The sequence below is a fragment of the Oratosquilla oratoria genome, chromosome 10 (assembly GCF_046742065.1).
Source record: "Oratosquilla oratoria isolate Oo_2021 chromosome 10, ASM4674206v1, whole genome shotgun sequence".
Taxonomy (NCBI): Eukaryota; Metazoa; Arthropoda; class Malacostraca; order Stomatopoda; family Squillidae; genus Oratosquilla; species Oratosquilla oratoria.
The window spans coordinates 55,194,172-55,208,019 of NC_134786.1; the positions used below are offsets into that span (position 1 = coordinate 55,194,172).

General features: G+C 38.9%; 1 protein-coding gene across 2 annotated transcripts in view; it reads right to left on the minus strand.

Annotated features, from left to right (window-relative positions):
• Window positions 1-13,848, minus strand: part of LOC143029225 (thrombospondin type-1 domain-containing protein 4-like) — a 126,249-nt gene that overhangs the window by 18,004 nt on the left and 94,397 nt on the right. For both annotated transcript variants that reach the window (XM_076191825.1, XM_076191824.1), the window contains exons 9-10: window positions 13,462-13,639; window positions 113-370 (exon numbers count right to left, since the gene is read on the minus strand). In XM_076191825.1, coding sequence (XP_076047940.1) covers window positions 113-370; window positions 13,462-13,639 — 436 coding nt within the window. The remainder of the gene's footprint in view (window positions 1-112; window positions 371-13,461; window positions 13,640-13,848) is intronic.

Sequence of the window (13,848 nt, forward strand, 5' to 3'; positions counted from 1 at the left end):
ATAACGCGCACCCCCCAATTTTAGGCCCTTCCAACGGAAAAAAGTCGCGCACTATATGCCGGAAAATACGGTATGTATATACATATATACATACATACACATACATACTCACCTCCTCCACAGGTTTTGGTGCAGCTGGTAAACCCAACAGCCTTCCATTCATATCTTCTCTTCCTCCTCTTTTCCTTCCTCCTCTCTTCCTTCCTTCTTTTCTCCATCTCATCATCCTTCTTGTTTGTCTTTCTCTCCAAGCCTTTTTCCTTCCTTTTCTTTTTCTTCTCCTTCTCTGCCTCCTCCTGCTTCTCTTGCCATCGCCGACCATAAATGGCATTTGAGTGGGAGTTGCTAGACATGGCATCATTGACTGGACCTGCAGGAGGAGGGTAAGTGTTATGCAACAACATCAGCATAAAGAAAAAATTAGTAAATTTTTTTCTTATCTACAGAGTCCTATTAGTATTTGGCCTTTGCCTCTGGGCACCCAATAGTTGTCTAGTAGCTAAGCACCCCACTACTACTTTCCCAAAAATGTATATATACTGTAAATTGCAGTATACAAGTCTACCTGGTATACAAATTGACCTTAAGAATTTTAGCTAAAAATTCTGAGTTAGGTCTATACCTACCTTATAGATTGACCCCCAATCATACATTAGGCTCGGCCCAAAATTTAGGCGTACCAGTGAATTTTATATTTTTGTGTTAATATGTCAAATATATTCACTAAACATAAGTTTTAGTGGGATATATTTGTGGCAACCTGCTGGGGGTATGGTAAATGGTGTACAGTGATTGTTATAAGAGTGCTGTCCCATTTGTTTACAACTTGGTGGGGAAGATTTGAATTTTATAACCACCATATAAGTCGACCCATAGTTTTGGAAAGATTTTTTTTAGGTATGAAAACTTGACTTGTATGCTGCAATTTATGGTGTGTATATATATAAATATATATATACATATATATATATATATATATATATATATATATATATATATATATATATATATATATATATATATATATATATATATATATATATATATATATATATATGCACACACACAGATGCACAATACAAGTACAATAGCTAAAATCTGTGAAAAAAATAATCAAAAGTAGATGGACTAAACATCTGGAAAAGAGCAATATACTGAATCCAAAACAATATGGTTTTAGACAGGGAAGATCATGTGCCACAAACTTGATTTGTTTTTACTCAAGATTATACATAAAATGCAAGAAAGGGATGGATGGTTAGACTGTGCTTTCCTGGACTTACAAAAGGCATTTGATAAAGTACCACAAAAAAAACTATTAAGAAAACTCGAAACAACAGGAGGTGTACATGGAAAATTACTGAAATGTATGGAAGATTTCTTGCATGGGAGAAAAATGAGAGAGGTCTTCTGAGATAAAAATTCTAACTGGGGAGAAATGATAGTGGAGTCCCACAGGGTTCATTATTGGCTCCAATAATGTTTGCTATATATGTAAATGACATGAAAGTGTAAAATGCTACATGAACTTCTTTGCAGATGACACAAAACTACTAAAGAAAGTAAGTATGGAAAAAGACTTTGAATCACTACAGAATGACCTGGACAAGGTCTGGGAATGGTATCAAAAGTGGGAAGTGAACTTCAACATTAGGAAATGTAGTATAATGGAATTTGGAAAAAGTAAAAAAAAAAAAAAAAGATATCAGAACAATATAAAATTGGCACAAAGGAAGTAAAGAAAGCTGGTTACAAAAAGGACCCAGTATTAATTATCACCAAAGACATGTCCCCAGACAAGCTTATAAACAAAATAGTCGGAGAAACCTATAATTTACCAAGATCAATAAAGGTGGTTTTTAATTACTTGGATGAGTAAATGGTAAAGAAAATACTAGTCACACTGATAAAACCAAGATTGGAGTACGCTGCGACACTATGGACATCCAGTACAAAAAAGAATATTAGGAAAATAGAAAGAATCCAAAGAGCAATGATAAAGATGATCCCAACATTTTCAAAATTGACATACGAGCAAAGACTGTCTAAACTGGAACTACCAACCCCGGAACAAAGAAGAGAAAGAGGAAATCTGTTGGGCATTTACAGAATCATGAAAGGCATGGAAGTCCCTGACAGAGAAGATTGAGAAAAGTGGAATAAAAAAAAAGGGGGACATGAAAAGAAACTCAAAAAGGATGGTTATAGAAAAGATCTGAAAAAAAAGTTTTCCACATAGAGTGGTTGATGTTTGGAACAAATTGGATGAAACAATAGTGTGTGCAAACGCCATACAAGAATTTAAGAACAAACTAGATATTGCGAGATACAAAGACAGGTCACTACGAGCATAGCTCCCCTTCCTGTATAATACAACTAGGTAAATACATACATATATATATATATATATGATTTACCTAGTATTTACCTAGTTGTATCTTACGGGAAGGGGAGCTATGCTCGTGGTGTCCCACCTTTGTATCTCTAAATGTCTAGTTTGCTCTTAAATTCATGTATGGTTTTTGCACACACTATTGTTTCATCCAGTTTGTTCCAAGTGTCCACCATTCTGTGTGGAAAACTATTTCTTCAGATCTCTCCTATAACTATCTTTTTTGAGCTTCTTTCCATGCCCTCTTGTGTTTCTCTCATCCCAATTTAACAAGTTCTCTCTATTGAGTATTTCCATGCCTGTCATGTGTGTGTGTGTGTGTATTTACCTAGTTGTATTTTATGGGACAAGAGCTATGCTCATAATGACCCGTTTTTGTATCTCTCGGTATCCAGTTTATTTTTAAAATTGTGTATAGTTTTGGCACTCACTGTTTCTCCATTTAGTTTGTTCCAGACATCAATCACTATGTGGGAAGCTATTCCTTTTCAGGTCTCTTTTGTAACTGTCCTTCTTTAGCTTCTTTTCGTGTCCTCTTGTTTCTCTTCTGTCCCATTTTAATAAGTTGTCTCTATTGAGAATTTCCATCCCTTTCATAATTCTGTAAATGGTCAACAAATCACCTCTTTCTCTTCTCTGTTCCAGTGTTGATAGATGTAATTTCTCCAATCTTTGTTCATATGTCAAATTTGATAGTGTAGGTGCCCTTTTTGTCGCTGCTCTTTGGATTCTTTTTAATTTTCATATGTCCTTTTTTGTGCTAGGTGCCCATAGTGTTGCAGCATACTCTAGTTTAGGTCTTATTATTGTAACCACTATTTTCTTTACCACTTCTTCATCCATGTAGTCGAAGGCCACTTTCATTGATCTTAATAAGTTAAAAGTCTCTCCAAATAATTTGTTGACATGTTTATCAGGTGTCATGTCACTTGAGATGATCACTCCTAGGTCCCTTTCTGAATTGACCTCTTTTGACTTCCTCATTTCCAATTTTATATTGACCAAATTTTCCAAATTCCATTATGCTACATTTCTTAGTGTTGAAGTTCATCTCACATCTCTGACTCCATTCCCATATTTTGTTTAGGTCTTCTTGTAGCAATCTGCAATCTTCTTCTGTTCTTACTCTCTTGACTAATTTGGCATCATCAGCAAAGAAGTTCATGTAACGATTTACTCCCTCATCCATATCATTTATATATATGGCAAACATCAAAGGAGCCAATACAGAGCTTTGCATGATGCCACTCTTCACATCTTCCAAGTTCAAAATTTTATCTCTAAGTACCACTCTTATTTTTCTCCCAGTTAAGAAATCCTTCATCCATTCCAGTAGCTTACCTTGTATTCCTCTTGTTATTTAAATTTTTCTTATTAAATTTTTTATGTGGAACTTTGTCAAATGCCTTCTGCAAGTCCAAGAAGGTGCAATCTGCCCAGTCATCTCTTTCTTGTATTATCTCAATTAATCTTAAGTAAAAGCATATTAAGTTTGTGGTACAAGATCTTCCACTTCTAAAGCCAAATTGTTTAGGGTTTACTATTTTATTTTCTTCCAAGTGCTTGGCCCCTTTGTTTCTGATGATTTTTTCACATATTTTTGCTACTGTGCTTGTAAGGGATACTGGTCTGAAGTTTGTAGGATCTTCTTTGTTTCCTCTTTTATATATCAGTACAGTACTATGCATCTTTCCAATCTTGCAATACCTTTCCTTCTTTGGGTGAAAAGTCTATTATCTTGTATAATTTGTCTGTCAGTTCGTCTATACACTCTTTCAGTATCCAATTTGCAATTCCATCCAGTCCATGCGATTTCCTAACACCTAGGTTTTTTATTTGGTCCTTATTTCTTTTTGTGTTACCTTTATTTTTTTCATTTTAGAAGATCTTTCTTGTTGTCCATCTTCACAAAGTTGTGAGCTCTCAATTGTAAAAACAGACCTGAAATGTCTGCTCATAACTTCTGCCATTTTTGTGTCATCTATATATTCTTTATCTCCTTCATGCAGTTTTACTATTTCATATTTATCCTTTAGTTTGTCATTTATATATCTGTAAAAGAGTTTGGGTTGATCCTTACATTTGTCTATAATATCTTTTTTATAATTTCTTTTTTCTTTCCTGCGTATATTCACACATTTGTTCCTGAGTTTTATATATGTTTGCCATTTGGATTTTTTTTTTTTTTGTCTTTTTTCTATTTTTTCCAGGCTTTGTCTCTTCTGTCTTTAGCCTCATTGCACCTTTTGTTATACCAACACTTTATATAAATCTCTTTGTTTCTTCTTTGGTACATATTTATCAATTCCTTCCTTGTACTTTTCTTTGAATATGTTCCATTTGTCTTCCATCTTTGTTTCCTCGGAGAATTTATCCTAGTTTGTGTTTTGGAAAAACTTTCTTAGTTTTACAAAATCCGTTTTGTTGTACATTAATCTTCCTTCTCTATGTTTATCATTGCAGCCTAGATTGTTTTGTTCTTTTAATTCAAACTCTATTAGTATATGGTCACTCTTTCCAATTGGTGTTTTATACTCCATTTTGTTCACAATATCTGGTTCAGAAGTTAATATTAAGTCTAGTTTTGATGGTTCCTCGTTGTTTCTATATCTAGTATTTTCCTTAACCCATTGTGTTAAGGTGTATTTGATGGTCATATCCAGTAGAATGTTGCTCCAAAGTTTTTCTCCCCTTTTACTATAATTTCTTCCAAGATTATATCCTTTGCATTAAAATTGCCCACGATTACTATGTTACCACCCTCTTTCAGTAACTTGTTTAGCACATTCATTGTGTCTTCCTGTAATTTAGAATGATCGCTATCAGACCAAGCCTGTTTTTGGTGGTACATACACTGCTACAAATTTTCTGCTTTTCATATTTTTGTTTACAAATTTGATCATAATTAATTCTACATTGTCTTTGCCTTCATTAATCTTTGTCATATTTAAACCCTTTTTGGTCAATATCATGACACCTCCTCCCTGCTTGTCTGTTCTATTTTTCGCCCAGTGGTTGTATAGACCTTGTCCCACTAAACTTGTTGATAGAGGTCCTTTCAGTTTTGTCTCCACAATTACATAATGTCAGGTTTCTCTATTTCTAGATAGTCATTTAGTTCATTAATTCCAGATATCATGCCATTGATATCTGTGTATGCCACTTTTATTTTAATATTTTCTTCTCTTTTTTGGTTTAAGTTTCCATTTTTCTGATGTACAATTTTTTCAGTCTCAAGTCCATCACTCTCCAAAAAAACTTTTTTTTTCCGTCTGTTCTTTTCTCATTTCTATCATTGGCTTAAATTCTGAGAGCTTTGTCTTTCTCTTTTCCCTCATCACTCATTTCCTTTTTCATCCATATACAGTATGTTTGAATTTCTCACTGTTTGCCAATTTAACTATTTTTGATAATACCTCCTCGACTATCATTTGAGTTCTTAGTTTTATTTTCAGAGGTCTATGTTTTTTTTTTTTTAATATTTGCCTATCCTGTGGATCTCATCAATTTCCTTATCAAAAGTTTGCTCTTTGTCCTGTATTTCTTTAAAAATTTCCTTAGCTATTTCCTTCTCCTCCTTTTCTCTCTGGTATTTATACATATGTTTTTCCTGGATACCATGGACCACAATGCACTTACCTTTGTCAACTGTATCTCTCACCCAATTTTCCTTTTTTTTTTAATTACTTTCATAACTGTTTCTTTTGTATTTTTCTCCATCTGCTTTTATACTATTTCTCTTAAAGATATTTTTTTATTTTCCTGTTCTTGTTTCCATTGATTTTTTATTTCAATGAGGTCTGTTTCTTTAATTGACTCTTCCGCCTTTCTGGTCACTACTTGTTATTGCTCTTTGACCTCCTTTTTCAGTTCTTCATTTTTATTTTTGTTCTCATTTTTCATTCTCTTGTTTTCTCTTTTGAGGTTATCAATTTCGCTCTTTAGGTCAATTCTCTAATCGTTTGCTCATTACTCTTACGCAAAGTAATCAAATCCCTAAGTACAGCTTGGAAGTCCAATTTTAAATCTATGATTTCTTCCATTAAGTTGTTTACTTCGTGATTTCTTAATGCATTACTATATCTAACTTCTCTATCTATATACCAAAAAGCCTCTTCTCACTCTTATAAGGTAGCCAAGTCAAAGCATATGTCCATCCCACACCCATTCATAGTCTTTCCCATCTTCTCTTCATGGATGAAGAATCATTCATGTCGCTGGCTACACTGCTTAGGTCAGAGGCAATATACAGTAGGACATAGAACCTACAGCCACTTCATCACATGGTGATTTCCTCCTTTCTCCCATTATTCATACATACATATACCAAAAGTTTTTTTCCCCTTATATGGGAGGTAGCCAAAAAACAAAGGCATAAAACCACTCCCACCCATTCCATCCCCATCACATTCCACTCCTCTCTACCCTCTTCCCTCCCTCTTATCTTGGCACCTCCTGGATGATGGGTCATCCCTGCATCTTTTACACTGCCCTGGGTCAGAAGCAGTGTCATAAGACACAGCACATCCACAGAAAGGCCACTTCATTAAATCGGCGACCCCCACCTCTCCATTCCCTCATGCAGAAATGGAGAAGACAGGGAGAAATCCCTTCGGGCTGTGTCAAATTATTTCTCATACATACTCCCTCACCCCCATCCCCCACCCATTCCACCTCATGCATCACATCATCATCCATATACGACCATTCTCCACTCACCCCTGTCTTCTGTCCTCTCCTGTCCTTCCTCAACAGACATTCCCCTCTTACCCAAAGCCCCTTTTACCCCATCCATCCATCTCATACTAGGTTGACCCCTCATGTTCACTCCTTCCACACGTCTTTTACTTGTCTTTCTTCACTCATTCTTTCAATATCTCCAAACCATCCCAATACTCTTTCATCAACCCTATCTCCCAACTCTCTTTCCACCCGTTCTCCTCCTCATTTCTCATTCTATCCTCATCTCAAACACATTCAAACTCCTCTCTTCCTCCCTTATGTTCCATGTTTCTGCCCCATACAGTGCTGTCAGCACAATCACTCCTTCATACTATCTCCTCTTAGTATCCATTCCCAAATATCTATTTCTTGTTACACTTTTTAACACCACAAGGCATTTACTTGCTTCTCTCAATCTACATTCTACCTCCACCTCCAATCCTCCCTTTCCAGCCATATTTGCACCTAAGTATCTAAAAATATCCACTTCCTCCAGTCTCTCTCCCTTAATACTCACTTCCAATCTGCTGCCACTTTCTCCCCCTTGTACATCTCATCACCTTACTTTTACCCATATTTATCTTCAACTTTCTTCTATCACACACATTCCAAAACTCTGTCACTAGCTTCCTCAATCCCTCCACTGATCCTGCTACAAGTGCAGTGTCGTCTGCAAACAACAGGTGGCTTATCTTCCACTTTTCTCCATTTTCTTTAACCATCTCCAATCCCTGACCCACTACCCTTGCATTTACCTCTTGCACCACCCCATCCATGTATAAATTGAACAGCCAGGGTGACATACAGTAACACATCAGAGTCTCCTTCTCTTGGTCAGTGGTGTTGGCACTTGCCAGCATGTGCAACACCAAAAAGAAATACAAAGAGTACTGGAAGAGATGCTGCTAAGGCATCTGGGTTAGATGGTTGTCATGTTGAATGTCTGGTGAAAGGAGGAATATAGTAGTTTGGCTAGTGAGATTGTTTAATGTGTACCTAAGGTAAGGAAATGTACAAGTAGACTGTAAGGGGGCCATGAACAATTCAACTAGAGAAAGGAAAAGGGGATAAATATGAACATGGTAATATTAATGGGATTGGTTTTTTAAGTGTGTTTAGTAAGGAGTATGAAGGTGAAGATCCTTTACCAGGAGGCATATAGCTATGGGCAAAGAGGATGAGATGGATACCGGTAGATGGGATGACAAGGGCTTTAAGCAAGAGGGAGATGTCTGTTGACCAAGTAAAGGAGAAGACATGGGTTAGGGGTGAATGATGGATGTTTGTGTGTGGATGATATTTTGATGCAGCCTGAAGAGATTTCTCTCTGTTTTCTCTATTTTCCACATGAAGAGATGGGGGGGTGGGGATAATTGTGTAAGTGGAGCAGCCCTGCCATAGATGTACTGTCTTGCTTCATTGCTTCTGACCTGGATGGTAAGCAGGAAACAGGGTTGATCCTTCATCCACAAGGAGATAAGTTAAGAGGGAATCAAGGGTGGTAGATGGGAGTGGAATGGGTGGGAGTGAGTACATGACTTTGAATTGGCTACCTCTCTTATAAGATGGATGAAGTCCTTTGTATATAGCTAGACATTATCCTTTGTATATAGCTAGACATTAGTATTCTCATATGCCTTATCAAATCCTAACTACTTTAATTTAATATTCTTTAAGGCATTAAAGTGAAACTAAGCTTTAGTGACATATTATCCCATATCTGATGACAAAGAGAGAAGAAAAGATAGTTGACATGTAAGAGCAAAGGTTGGAGGAAACAGATTGGCCAACTTTTGTAAAAGTGGATGGTGTAGTCTATGTATACAAAACTGTCCCATATTTCATAAAAGCATTGTTGCATTTGACATGACATCACATAGGACTCACATTTTGTGATTTTACACCAAGGCAGGGGATGTGATGTTACATGTAAACCTTGCCTCCCTGAAATGTGGACAGACTTTGCATGCATACACTCCAGGGTAATATACTAACTACTGGGAAGAAGAATTGGAAAGATTAGTTGAGTTTGTGATGCTCTTCCTCATCTCAATGTTGTAAAATTGGGAAATTTGTACTTCATTAAGGGATATTGGGGTACCCTTACAGACTAGAGCCACACATCATTCTGTCTGTTAGAGTAAAATCTGTACTCCCAGAGGAATAGTGCTACTTTTATACAGCAAATATCCCTCCATTATGCTGTTCTCTCTTAAAAGTGTCCTGTAGCACTTCTTGGAATATATATTTTCCTTTTCACCTCTGTCCCCTGTGGTAGGGGGAGGAAATAATTCTGCTGCAGAGTTTCCCATGCAGGTCATAACAGTTGGCTAAGTAGAATGGAGTGATGGTACTAGGTATCCTGCTGTCTGTAAGATTATCCTATGAGAAGTCAAGGTGTAAGAGGGTCTGGGAGGAGATTTCCAACCAGAATCCTAAGATTTGGGTCATTAAATGTGTGTGGGTGTGGCACAGATAAGAGCAGAACAGAAGAAATAGGCAGTATGGTTGTGCAAAGGAAGATGGATGTGTTGGCATTAAGTGAAACTTTGTTGAAAGGTAGGGATAATTTTGAGTTTGGGAATGCAATGAGGAGGGTGTCTGGAGTGTGGAGAGAGTGAAGGATAGAAGGGGTGGCTCTGCTGGTAAGTGAGGAGATAGGAAAGAGTGTGGTGGAATGGAAGGAAGTATCTTTTAGGTTAATGAGGATGAAGGTGAAACTGGAATGGGAGGTGTGGGTCTTTTCATATGTAAGGAGAATTGATAACTGGTGACTTCTCCCTTTGTACTACCACTGTAGGCCAGTGACATAGAAATAGTCATACACTATACAATACAGACAACAATCCTTTGGCTCTTCCCAGAGAGATCTATGGTTGGGTCTAAGAACTGTGGTTGACCACTGTGGGGCTGTGGGATTTCTGTCATCATTGAAACTCAAAGCAAGAAATGTTATTATTTGCATGCCTTTTTTTCTTTTCTTTTTCCTCTTTCAAATGATGGCATAAATTTCTGGCTTCTTTTTTCACCCAGAGTAGAATCCTCTTTTGAGTGATGTCATGATTTTCTTGCCTTCTATGTGGAATGGAATTAAATTGGTGACTTGGTCAAGATTCTGCTCATAAACAATATCACATAGGTCCAAGCAACTGTGATTGGTAATTACAGTTTTTGTAATTAACTTGCAGCAGCTTTTTGGTTCTGTATCACCTAGGGCAGGGTTAAGTCCTGAATGAATATGTAACATAATACTTGTATATATTGGACCACTAATTTGCCAACCCCTCATTGATGACACAACTAATTAGGAAGTTCATATAATTTTTTAAAACACTAGAAAATAAAGATTGTATGATGCTTAGTTTAAAAATAGCATGCAGTTGTATAATACTGTTTGGCATAGTGTACAGCAGTTGTACTGGTGGGCTTGTTCACTGTTCACTCTCCTGTTCACACTGCTGCTCTTGTGCATCTCAGCAACTCCTTCTTAGTTCTGTACTGTTAATTCCACCTACAAAACATCCTGCACCACCTTCAGGTGTTAAGCCAACACCATGTAAACATGACAAGAAAATACAAGAAATTCTTGTTTCAGGAGGACAATGTGAAAATCTTTGATTTAGTAAAAGGTGACCAATCAAATTCTGCAGTAGCCTGGAAATTTGAAGTGAATGAAAGTGCAATGTGGTACCTTAGAAAATGTGAGCCCTAAATATGGCAGTGTTGGTGGTACAGGATGAGCTTCTTGAATGATACTTATTGAAAGCATTCCAAATGCAAATTACAAGAACTATAAAAGGTAAGTTTGTTACATCAGACAGTTGTCCCCCTTCATGCTCTCTTTGATTTTTTCACATAAACTGAAATTAAAAGTATATTACCCAATACAAAGACAAATTGGGCAAGACATGTGAATGTTTACATTTTGTCAGTCATGTCCATAAGTTGTAATTTTAACTTTTATGCCACTACATAATAATTACATATTTCAAGCTCTTCAAAGTATTGCAGATAGGATGATTATATTTGTTCACATTTATTAAACAGTGGAAATATATATGAAAGTATGTGAATGATATGCAATGACACTTTTTCCCCTCTCCAGTATTTGTTGTTCATAGGTTACATAATTTCAGGAAGACTTCAAGAATTAGTAAGGAGGCATGGAACATAATCTTCAACAATTTTGGAGGTGGAGAGGGAGAAGGGTCCAATGTACACTTTGAGGCTAATAAGAGGCCCTCCAAATTATGTGATTCTGTCCATTGCAAAATTCCCAGTAAATGTACTTTTGGTACTAAGGTACAGTCAACTGTTGAAGTTTTTTGGCTTCTACTAGCTCACAACCATTGCTTCCATTCATAGACCCTTCTAAAGCAGTAGACATGGTTGTACATTGTTACCTACAGATAGAGCACTTCAACCATGGCCATATCTTTGCTCTTGTATGGGTACTGTCTGCTTCAGTTTCACAGTCTACACATTAAGGACTTTTCGGACACCCATAACCAGTCACAAAGCATTATTTTGTTATTGGAGACTTGTTTCCACTAAAAGAAGATTACTGATCACTTGTGACCTCTATCCATCCTCATGGATGGGTGTTGGGTGGGTATATGCTTTGATTCAGCCATCTCCTTAAGAAGGGAGAAAAGGCACTTTGATATTACTTATTGTTTCTGTTAATTTCTGTAAATCTTTCCTTTACCTATGACTCTGTCTTTTTGGCTTGATATTGTACTTGAGGATAGAAACACTGGTTACAGGCAACAAAATACAAATCCATGGCCTTGCATTCAGAACTGAATTTCAGCAATGATAGTGAGGCAAAGAGGTAAATTATCTTCAATATTCTGGCAAGAGACATCAGTGACAAGGACAATGTTGGAATCCATGCACAGGAAAAATAGTACAGAATCTACCAGCTCTGGATACCATATCACAACAAGACCTCCACAATCGTAAGATGCCTACATTACTCGTGCTGTCAGTGGGCTGTTAGTAGTGATACTGGTGGCTAATGACATGGGTTAGTGGGCAGTCATGGTTACCAGGAAAGAGGAGGAAGAGGCAGCAGTACCAAGTCTGCTGCAGCATGAGGCATAAGGCAGGAGCGGAAAGCGGCAGCGGCATCAGGAGCATCCGCAAGATCAGCAGCAAAAGTGCTGTCCACAACATTACGAAGGAAGAATGACTACAGTGGTCCCGCTTGCTTACTTGCTTGAGCTTGTTACTAGTCAGCCATTACATACCTGCAGACCCCATGCGAGCCCCAGCTACCGCCACGGCCTTGTGATTGGTGGATGGCCTAGGTTTACTAGTGACCTGATTGGTTGAGAGGGAAGGGAATTGTGTCACTGCACTGGCAGAAGAGAGAAGGAGAGGAGCTGGTCCACCTTGAGGGTAAGCCAGTGAAGCGTTATACGGGTGCCTTGCCAGCTGCGTGTGTCTAAATGGTGTCTTTCTGTGATGGCCATGCAAGGTGGTGGTGGGGAAAGACACTGTCAGAACAGAGGGCCTGAGTCTAGGAAAGACAGAGCCTCTAGAAAGGGCACTAGAGTAAGCTGCTGTGTGTGGCCCCAGGCGCCTCTTTAGAGCAGCATTGATGTAATAAGGGCTGTACGAATTACTATTTAGCCCAGGCTGGGCGCTGTAATAATAATAGTCAGTCTTGGGGGGATACTGGGGGCTGGTGTCACCAAGAGCAGAGGGCGGGACAGCAATACTGTCCCGGCCACTGTCACTACTGGGGGCTGCTGCTGGGGAGGAACCCCTCTGGCCACCAGTAGGAGTTTGCTGACCACCTCCGAGCAGATGCAGATTTAGGGGAGAGTTAGAAGGATGGGGGAGCCGGCGAGGTTGCTGCTGTAGCCAAGGACGAAGTAGAGTCTGGCTAAATTTAGTTCGGGTTAGAGCATCGTGCTGCAGCCCCTGGGATGAACCTGGACCCAGAGGACTACTGAGTTCTGGATCCAGGGCAGCCCGTGTGCTGGCGGGACGGTACTGGCCTGGGCTACTACTGCCGGAGGAGGTTCTGGACCGGGGCGCTGCCGTCATCGCCGCCTCGCCTGAAGGGAGGGGAGGGGAGTGGGAGGATGATGATGATGAGGAGGAGACTGGGGAACGGTGTGCAAGAGGAGGGAGAGGATACTTGGAGTTCAAAATCTGGGGGGAGGAGGGGGAGACCAAAGAAGGAGATGATGAAGTGGCGTAGGCGTGACGAGGGTTCTCTGCACTGGGAGACTGGGGCCTTCTGAGGGGTGGGGATTGGGGTGGGGGAGGGTATGCAATGACTCGAGGGGAGGAGGGGGGGATAGACTTGGGCCCAGGAGGAAGTTCTTCGAGACCTGAGGGGGGTGTCCTTGCAGCGGGTCCACCTGGTACCCGTGGGTTCAGAGGGTTGTCGGATGAGAGAGGAACCTGCGGGGCTCCTGGCCGAACTAGGGGTCTTCGAGAGCGGGAGGGGGATGACATTGGGAGGCGGTACTCGTACTTGATTCCTGGGTTGGTCGTCTGGTAGAACAGCTGGAGGTAAAGAACAAGAAGGGTATTAGAAAAGTGTACAGGTGTTTGTTTACATACCTGTAATATACAGGAAAGGAGCTATACTTGGTGGATCCTAACTCTCCATCTATGATATCTAGCTTTAAACTTTATGGTTTTAGCTTGAGCTATGTCATCTTTTAGGCTATTACAGGAACTATTATATTTGTATGAAAATTTTTGTCATCCTC